This window comes from Neolamprologus multifasciatus, chromosome 12 (assembly GCF_963576455.1).
Source record: "Neolamprologus multifasciatus chromosome 12, fNeoMul1.2, whole genome shotgun sequence".
Classification (NCBI taxonomy): domain Eukaryota; kingdom Metazoa; phylum Chordata; class Actinopteri; order Cichliformes; family Cichlidae; genus Neolamprologus; species Neolamprologus multifasciatus.
In genome coordinates, this window is record NC_140450.1 from 7,061,613 (window position 1) to 7,071,654 (window position 10,042).

Below are 10,042 nucleotides of genomic sequence, written 5' to 3' on the forward strand. Positions count from 1 at the left end.
ATTGTTAGGTTAAATGGAAGCCTTCAGTCAGTTTATTGTCCCACACAATGCTAATTCAACTTTAAAATTGCATTATTTACCCATGGGATGGTTTTCCTCCCCTCACAATGAGAAATGGCACAACGTTTTAATGGACGCATGATTCAAGCTTTCACCACAGATCAATGACTAAAAAGCAAGCCAAAGAACATCTTTTGTTCCAGATCAGTCATCAGTCTACTTCATTTGCTCCTTCAAGGAGTCACTTTTACAGCTAAGATTGCTGCTTCAAATTATTTATTGCTATATGGAGTGCATCCCTTGCACAAACCTTCTGTTTAACCACTTATGTTGCAGAACAAAGCAAACCCACATCTTTGAAAAATGTTTTTTTTTTTAATGTTTCAGAAGTAAAGAATGAAAGAAACTTTTAAAACAACCTCTCAGATATTTTTGGTTTGAGTATTTAAGTCAGTGCAAATAAACATGAAATGCTGATTATAGAAGACTATAGTACCCAGAGAGTGAATATTGATTTTTTTTGTGATTAATAAAGAAAGAAATGCCAGTCCTTTACAATGCATTCCTGCTTAAATGTATGTGAAATCTTGAGATGAACTGGACAAAAACCGTGCTGAGCTCAAGACTTCAAACAGGACAAGAGAAGGTGCTGGAGGGTGTGGAAATGGCAAGTCCATCATATTTCACTTTGAGCCTTCACTACGAGCGGTCCTGTCTCTGTTCGGGCCCCTGCCCAGCACCGCCGTCTCTCTTCATCTTCCTCCTCACCCTCCTTCTCCTCATCATCCCGCTGTCCCCACGCGCTTCTGCTGATGGATGAGCTCATTTGCTGCAAATCTCTATCGAGTCAAACCGGGACACTGTTGTTGCCTCTCTGCTACATCAGTGGGCACCGAGGATTGAGATCTCAGCATATAAATACTGTATGTGCGCATAGGAACGCACACAGAAAACGCATGTTCCAGACAGTAAATATGTGTTTGAAGGTCTGTGAAGCGGTTCTTAGTCTGTGTATTTCTGGCAAGAGCCAAGAGAAACACACACACACACACACACACACACACACACACACACACACACAGAACAATGCTGTTAGTATTGCATTTGTCTTAACAGCACCACTGAGAGCTGAATCAAAAGCATTGTAAATGCAATACCTTAGAGCCGGAAAGTGCAGAAGATGAGATTGCCTGTTTTTCTTCCTTGGTGATTTACACTGTATATGGCCGCCTTCTTGTTTGCTGTAGTAATAGAGACAATGGATTGGCAGCAGGCATGGTCGAACCAATTCAAAGAACAAATTTCTTTGAGCAATAACATTTTTTCCATGTTCAAGCATTGCTCGATATTATTTCTGACTCCCTACTAGCTGCAATAACTTGTAAAACAGCTTTCCCAAAATATATTTTGATAGATAAGTTACCCCATTGTAATGTGTCAGTTCTGATACAGACACGTCTCTCTATTCGCCGGCCAGACGGCCGACTGAGCCAACCTCACAATAACTATGATGAATGCAGTGTCCACAGGAACAAACCAGCCATTTGACACTTCATCCCCCTTGATGCATTATCTCCTAATATCCTGCGGATCCATGGCAGGCTGTTTGAAGCCTTTTGATTTGGTGTGACTGGCCTCTGCTGAGCCCTCCCCTGTGCATAGGTGGCTCTAATCATCTTAAAATGGGCAATGTCTTACTTCAAATGTGTTTTGTTAGTGGGTGCAGTCTTTGGGGGATAAGACAGCATCTGTGTTCCTGATTAGGAAAACTGCCTTCAAAACTCTCTCTCGCAGATCCTCTCTCGCTGGAGTCACACGGAGGTCGCCTTAAAGTAAACTGGGTCACGGTTGCGTTCCCTATTGTTTGACTGCAAGTCCAAGATGCGTTGTCGTCTGGGTGTATAATTGTTTATTTTTGCGACACAGTTGCGTAAAGAGAAAACTCGGCGTCCATTAAAAGTAGGCGAAGTGACAGGTCTGGATGAGTCTACTCTGTGTGGCCTGTGGGGAGGGGGAGGGGCCGATGAATGAGCGATAGAAGCCCTGCCGTGAAATGAAAGGGATCACATACACAGAGAGATATAACGATACCACTTGCGAAGGGTATTAGCAGTTCAAGGGAGGAAAACAGGAGGGACCATGAAGATGTTCTGATTTTTTGCAGCTGCCAGATGGGATGGCATGAATCAGAAATCAGGAAAAAAAGATAGAAAAGATGGAGAAAGGGAGTCTAGTTCCTTCAAAAGACATTTATTATTTTGGGCGAGATGAATAAAGTTCCAGTGATCTTTGAAGTTAATCCTGATTCAAAGCATCAAAACGATTTGGCAATGATGTGTTTACAGTGGGGTGGGGAAACTCATCATCTGAGAGAATATATTCTGAAGTCTCTCATTGCCTCTTATTCTCACATTAGCGCACACACAAACAAAACTGTACTGAACTGGGCTGGAGTCATGCTGTCTATGGAGGCTAACAACAACACATCTTTCCCATGTGTTGCTCCTATATTCAGGCTCACTCGGTTTCCCGGATGTGAAGGCCATTTAGGATTTTCACTTGATACCCGGGGAGCTTCTTTATCAGCGCTGCTATCTCAGCAGCAGTTCTCAGCAGCGTGATTTTATTTTTTGAAAATTTGTTTTTTTACTCTGTTTTCTCACATCGAATGTTTCTGTTTACATGCATAAGTATCTAACTCCATCCACCAATCTTCTTATGAAGAGTAATGTGAAAAAGAAAGATTTCAGAGACTCCAAGCAGTGCTGTGAATAACCCGCCCCACGATTTAGTTGCTTGTTAGAACCACTTTTAGCAGCAGTAACTTGAACCAATCATTTTCTACATATCAGATCATTGTGGAACAATTGTGGTTTACTATTCTTTACACCGTTGCTTCATTTCATTGAGGTTTACAGGCATTTATTCGTGCACAGATCCTGGGACAGCAGTTTATTGCGTTGAGGTTTGGACTTTGACTGCTCCACTGAAGCACCCTTGGTCTCCACTTTGCTCTTGTCTGGACATTGTTCCACAAGTCCTGTGGTTTGTTCCAATGCAACTTTGCAAACCTAAGCTATCCCCACTATGTTCTTGTTGGAGAGAAGAGACTTACTCCTGGTAACACTCAGCCAAGATCTTGTCACAGTTTCACTTGTCACTTGTGTCACAGAGGAAGGAAGAGGAACCAAATGCAGACACTTGGAACTAAACTATAATTAACAAAAAGCAAGCTGTTTATTTGTGGCTGGGAAAAGGTACAAAACAAAAGGCAGATGCACACTGAGGCGAAACTAACTAGAACTAAACTGAGAAAAACTAAATGCTAAACACAACAGACAAAGAACAAAACCTTGACGATGATAAAAACCTGAACATGGAAAAACCTGGAAACGTGACAAGAACTCAACAGGCAGCCTGAGAAGCAATGAATGAAAACACACAGACTAAATGCACAGAAGGTGATCAGGGAGAGTGGAAACACACGGGGAAACAGCTGATTAGAATGAACATAATGACGCCACAGGGGAAGTGAAAGCAAACACAATGAACATGGGACACCAGACCTCTGCAAAATAAAACAGGAAACATTAGGAGACCTGGACATGACAACACGAGCTTGACAAGATAAGACACGCAGACATGAAACACATGAAGGGCGAGGGAGACTTAAACAAGGGGAATCTAAGAAAGAATGAACTATAACAGGGCAACACAGGCAAACTAGAAATGAACTTAGATAAGCTAATGCAGCGGTCCCCAACCTTTTTTGTGCCATGGACTAGTTTAATGTCAGACAATATTTTTACAGCCGGCCTTTAAGGTGTCGGGGACAAATACAACAAAATAAAATGATACGACCAAGACAAAAACTGTGGTATTTTGTAAATATAATAATTAACGCAAATTCAGTGTGTTATTGTGTAACTTTATTAGCAGCGTCCTCCTGAAATGCAGCAACAACATTGAGAGTAACATCCTCCTCTCTGCCCCTTAATGTTCTCTGGTCGCTATGGTGAAGCATAAATATTTCTTTCAAAATAAGATACACAACTACAACACGGGAAAAGACCCAGGGAAACAGAGTTCGCGATAAAAACCCTGAAAACCATAAATTTCACTCCTTAGCCTCCACTCTCATGGCCTGGTACCAAACGACTCACGGACCGGTACCAGTCCGTGACCCGGGGGTTGGGAACCGCTGAGCTAATGAACTTAAACATAAACCATAAACATCAAAATATATTAAACTCAAAACGCTGGGTCAAATGACCCAGGATTGTGACAAATCTTTCTTCCGTTCCTCTGATTTTTGCTTCTTACCTTTTTTATTTTGTGGAAAAGTAGTGTAAACTAATATAATTTTTACCTTTTAAAATAAATTACCTTCCAGTTTCTGAATGTGCCTTTTCACCACCAGTATAGTACCTGCCATGAAAAAGACATTATTCACAGATTGCTGTCAATTTACCGACTGTAAATACTTCTGCTTTCTTTGTTTTTATCAGAGTTCATTTTTGGGTTAAAGACCGCTTTAGGGAATCACCGCTCAGTTTTGTGATTATACTGGCTGTAGTGATCAAGACGTTTGAGAATATTTTATTAAATCAGCCCTTTGAATGAGATCACTCAACATTAATTAACCAGAATGTGGTAAGTAAAGTAATTTTTCATCTAAGAACAATCAGGTCACTAACCTACCTTTTTAGCTTCCATATTGACAGCTCTTGAGTTTAACCTTGAATCTTAACATGCTGAATATGAAAGATTACACTCTTCCCCTGAGTCCAATTATTTATTTCAGACATATACAAACAAACAAAAAAAGGTTGGAAAACAGAGAAGACATGAACAGGAGCCACTTGAACCTCTGCCAGTAATTAACAACCAGAGGAAGTGCAGAGGAGGAAGCAATCAGGAAAATTAGCTGCTGGTGTTTTGCTGAAACCTGCTTGGCTAGCAAGTGTTTATGTACAGCTGCAAGCCCACATATTGGCCGATAATATATTTGTCCAGGAAAGAAAAAAAAATACCCTACACGTGCACAAAAAAGGCAGACACACTATCACAAACAAAAAACCTCACAACTGAGCATATAATTTGGTATTTTGCTGTTAAATGTTTTCTTTAAACTAACACAACGGAACCTCCATTAAATAATACCCACAAAAAAAAGGAAATATATAAAAATAATTCTAACAAGTCCTAAAAATTGTAGTCACCCTGCTTTGTTCTTTCCACATATCTGTTAAATTTCTTATCACTCCCACCCCAGCTAGTTTAACGAAGAGTACGAACACCCTATTGCACCATCAGTCTGTGTGTCCTTCTTTCAGCAGAGATGGAAATCTTTAATGATGTTTGAAACAAAGGAACCAATTTTTCAGGCAACTCCAGCAGCAGCAGGCAAGAATCCCAATTTAACCTCTCACAGCGTATCCCGCAGACAGAATCTGTGGGTGAGGCATCACACGAAGTGTCAGAAACATCTGTTCAATTTGCTTTGTGGTCCAGTGGACATTATGCCAAGATCTCAGGGCACACGGTTCTAAAAATGAAGCAGTGATGTGTCTGTCACACTTGATAAAAGCGGGAACAATGATAATCATTCTGAAAGTGGTGGGGAAAAGAAAAATGGAATGAAAAGGAGCTTTGTAAACTGGATACACACACATATGCCACTGAAACATTTAAAATAACAGCAAAAAGGAGCAATTCTGTCTTCTTCTGTCTTCTCACCGAGACAAACTGTCACCACTGCATGTCCTTCGAGGGTAGAAATACAGGGGAATTATGACTGGCTCATGACAAGACTGAGGAGTCCAGTCACTGCTGACAAAATAGAGTTCACAGGGATGTGATAGGAACAGTCTTCAGGCGACACATGTAACATTTCAAACACAAACCAGCCATAGCCTGCTTCTGCCTATTTGCCATCCTGTCTACACAAGTTATAAATATAACTAATTAGTCTGCAGCCTTGTTCAGGCCAGCAAAAGGTAGCAGCCTCGTCTTCACACGCATCACCCCATGCCGATGTAGCCTTCTCATGGGATCACATGAGTGCTTAATAAGTGCTAAAATGGACAGGAGCGCTATATAAACCCCCTCTGAGTTTTCTCTGTCTCATCACACTTTGCTTTTATCCTTTCCTTGTCCTTTAAGTAGATTTTAATTGCTGGAATTTCATTGATTTAGCCTCAGGAGTTCATAATTTACTGGCTAACTGTCATCAGAAGAAGTCTGCTGTGTCCTTTTTTAAAATCTTCTTTCATTTCTCAAAATATGAGCGAACAGACCAAAGCAGACACATCGTGTGGGGAGTACAGCAGGGGTGCCCCTTGGTACCCCTTGAGAAAGTGGTGGCATTTGAGCCAGCTTTTCAGTCGGGATGCTGGCCTGCCGTCTTTCCTGGAGTCAGGGGATGCTCGCTGGATGGATGTGGACTGGTTGCAGAGGAGTTTGGCAGCCTGCTCCTGGCCAGGGTACATACCCGCTCCGCTGTTTGCGCCCTACATCTCTGGGTCGATGCATCATCCAAGCCAGACGATTAGTAAGTGGAGGGTCATCATGGATGTGGCTCACTTCACCCCCTCAGAGATTTCTCTCAGCATCAGAGATGGATTCCTGGAAGTCAGAGGTATAAAACATTGGCTTACATCTCTGTTAATTAAACAGCTTGAAGAGTTCACTTTATTAACATTGCTAATTACTTTTACACACAGGATAGTCTCGGGTCTTAATGAAGTATTAAAGATCTTATCTAGCTATCAAATATTATCTCAAAGAGTTATTTAAAAAGACTTTTCTTATGGTTCACGGGGAAAAAAAATCCTTAAAATGAAACACTGATGGAAAAAAGCTGAATGTAACAAAATTAGAAAGCTGCTTAAATAATGTGCTCTGGGAAATTAAAATCACTGCTCTGTGGCAGAAATTAATTTCTGTGTTGAGTGGTTTCTCTATGTTGCTCGATTCCTCTGTGTGTCCTCGCATTCTTCCCCATAAATGGTAATCCGTCCCCAGGGAAGCACGAGGAGAGGCCAGACGAGCATGGATTCATTGCCAGATGTTTTACAAGGAAGTACAGGTATGCAGAGTAAACACTGACAATAACCTGCAGATGATGAAATATGCAGTTTAAGCCATTTTAAACATTAGTCAGCAGCCAAGCATGCAGCACTGATGGTATTTTTTTCAACAAATGTTTGCTGAACTGAACATTTAGATATTAGGTACATCTGTTTCAGTATTTACGCTTTGTATGTCATGCCTCTGTAAACCTGGTTGTGTCATTATCAGGCTCCCAGTGGAGATGGATGCTACCAAAATCTCATCCACATTTTCTGTAGATGGTTTCCTGAACGTGGAAGCTCCAGTTCCTGAAACTTCTGTCCCTGCTACAATCCCCATTCCCATAAAGGTGCTAATAACTTTAAAGTTGGTTAAAGAAATACTATACATTTTGATAACTTGCCAAGGGGTGGAAGAAAAGATCAGTACCACTGACATATTTGTCTGGCACATGTAATTCACAATGCTAGAGCGAGTGGGTGGCTTACTCAGATTAGGATGCAGACAGATGTGGAGAAATTCAACATTTCAGGAATTATCTGATGTACTATTTTTTTTGTAGATGAGCCACAAAACATGACAACAGTACAATATTTACCACGCAGACATCAGAGAGGTATTGATCTTTTCGATTTGCTCCTAAGAAACGGTTCCTTTAAAATACAGATTTTTATAGACAGTTTCCTAACAATCTTTTCATATTGTGTCCAGTTTAATAACTGTCTTGATTTTGCTGGTATTTAGTTGTTTTTTTTTGTTTTTTTTTTACATATTTATGCATAAATGCAGGTGGTAATAGAGGATAATGGAGAACCGGAGGAAAAAGATGAGAAAGAAGAAGAGAGCGGGAGAGCACCAGACCACCCAGAGTTTGCTTCCTCAGAGGATCACGGGGAAGGCTCTTCATTAGAAGTCCATAGAGATCAGGCCCAACCTGAAGGTGCCACAGTCGGGCTTCAGCAGCATGATGAGAGGACGGAAACAGAGGAGGAGACCCATGAAAAGCCAGCTGGAGATTCCCCCTCCTCAGTGCCTGCAGGTGACGAAAGCACAGACGGCCTTCAAGATTCTTCTACAAAGCCAGAAACAGCGGAAAGCCAAGAAGGCCCAGACACAGACACATCTAGACAGCCAGAACTCCAAAGGCCAGTCGTGGATGAAGAGCTCCAGGTGATGGCGAGCTCACGGGAGGCCGCTGAGAACATAAGTCAGCCTGGGGAACAGGTCCAGAGCCAGGAATTGGAAGCAGCAAATATACAGCAAGAGATCACTGAATAAAAACAATATAATGGTGATAAAGTAATGAAACAGCAAGCACTGTTTGCCTTGCTTAGTCTCACAGATGCATTGTAGTTAGGGATGCACCGATACCGATACTGGTATCGGATATCGGGGCCGATACTGTAAAATGTGTGTGTACTCATACTCGTAAAAGTTAACCGATACCATGAACCGATACTAACTTATTTCACTAATCAGAGGGTGGCTTGTCATTTCTGTTGTAGTTTTTTAGATTGGCCACTAGGGGGACATCCCACGCTAAACAGGCACACGGTTAGGCGAGTGAGACTGGCGGCTCCAGATAAAAAAAGAGAAACTGGAGGCTGCTGCAGCTAGGCTAAACAAAATGTCAGCAGTGTGGACCGGAACAGCCAACTTTAACTCAGGTTTTGGAAAAGCGATGAAAAATGTCAAGAGAAAATCCACGGGCAGTTAAAATAACAGAGGCTCTGACTCATTTTATCGCTCTGGATGACCAGCCAATGCCGGCAGTGGAAAGCAGAGGATTGCACTGTCTTCTCAGCATACTCGAGCCGCGATATGAAATTCCCAACCGCCCAGACAGTGCCAATAGTTCAGTGATATTTTGTAAAATTACAATGTGGAGACTCTGCAATAATTTAACAGAAGTGCTTATTTTTCACTTGAAATTTTTGTGGTCATTTTTATTAAGATTTTATTTTTTATCGGCAGGGAATATAATAAAACCTGTCTTCCAATTCATTGCATTTGTGTGTGTGGTAGAAGTATCGGTTTTTGTACTCTGTATCGGCAAGTACTCAGATCCAAGTATCGGTATCGTATCGGTTTGAAAAAATTGGTATCGTTGCATCCCTAATTGTAGTCATTAGATATAACAGCCTCGCTATCGGTGGAGCTCCAATAAAGCACTAGCATGTGAAAACCATAAATAATATGCTGTGTGTCATGTTATTAATGTCTTAATTGGTTTTATGTTCTCACAATTATAAAATGTGTTGTTATGTGTGATTTTGAAACTGTTTATCAGCAACAAAGAATCACATTTGTAAGAATCATATTCACAATTACCTCTGAAACTATGTTATCAAGCTGTTTCAGCAAAGTGGTTTTGACACTAATCAGGTGCTATATGTTTGCACAGCTGTGCATTAGTCAGTTCAACGTGAATTACTTGCCTAAGGGGGAGAAAAAAAACAAAACTGGTGTGACTCCAATATTGCTGCTGCCATGGCAACAGCATAATTGAAGTCCATGATTATAATACCAATAAATGCAACACTTCATGTGAGCTTACACATCGCACACAGCGGTGACTTTGGAAAGCCGAAACAGTCCAAGCCTTTTGTTGTTTCCACCGCGTGACTCCAGATTGGAAACTTTTTCAATTCAAACCGACCATCCCTCTTGATTCCAATGCACAGGGAAGATTACATTATTTTGCAATGGAACGGCCCCAGTCTTTTTTTTTTTTTTTTTTTTTACACTCGCATTCAAAGGCTCTGGCAGGGCTGCCTCAATGAGTTCAGCCCATTCTGCAGCACACAGCGATGCCAGTCTCACCCAGCACTAAGCCCTCCGCTAATCTGCTGCCCAATTCCTTCTTTTATCCAACAATAACACCACAGGCTCTCCGGAGCCCTGGAACGGGTCCCTCGAGTGGCACAGTTCTCAATGTAAGACACAGATGTTAAGACACACTGGGCGA

General features: G+C 41.4%; 1 protein-coding gene across 1 annotated transcript; it reads left to right on the top strand.

Moving 5' to 3' along the window:
- Positions 1–859: 859 nt before the first annotated feature.
- LOC146506327 (uncharacterized) lies at positions 860–8,422 on the top strand. Its single transcript, XM_085179872.1, has 4 exons — positions 860–6,640; positions 7,027–7,090; positions 7,303–7,423; positions 7,864–8,422. Exons 1-4 carry the CDS (start codon positions 6,286–6,288, stop codon positions 8,350–8,352), a joined length of 1,029 nt encoding a protein of 342 aa, XP_085035998.1. The 5' UTR covers positions 860–6,285; the 3' UTR covers positions 8,353–8,422.
- Positions 8,423–10,042: the final 1,620 nt, after the last annotated feature.

Excerpts from the sequence above, each read along its gene's own strand:
- LOC146506327 (XM_085179872.1), top strand. The coding sequence starts at position 6,286 with ATGAGCGAACAGACCAAAGCAGACACATCGTGTGGGGAGTACAGCAGG. Across the intron at positions 6,641-7,026 it reads TGGATTCCTGGAAGTCAGAG|GGAAGCACGAGGAGAGGCCA; the intron begins GTATAAAACATT and ends ATCCGTCCCCAG. Across the intron at positions 7,091-7,302 it reads TGTTTTACAAGGAAGTACAG|GCTCCCAGTGGAGATGGATG; the intron begins GTATGCAGAGTA and ends TGTCATTATCAG.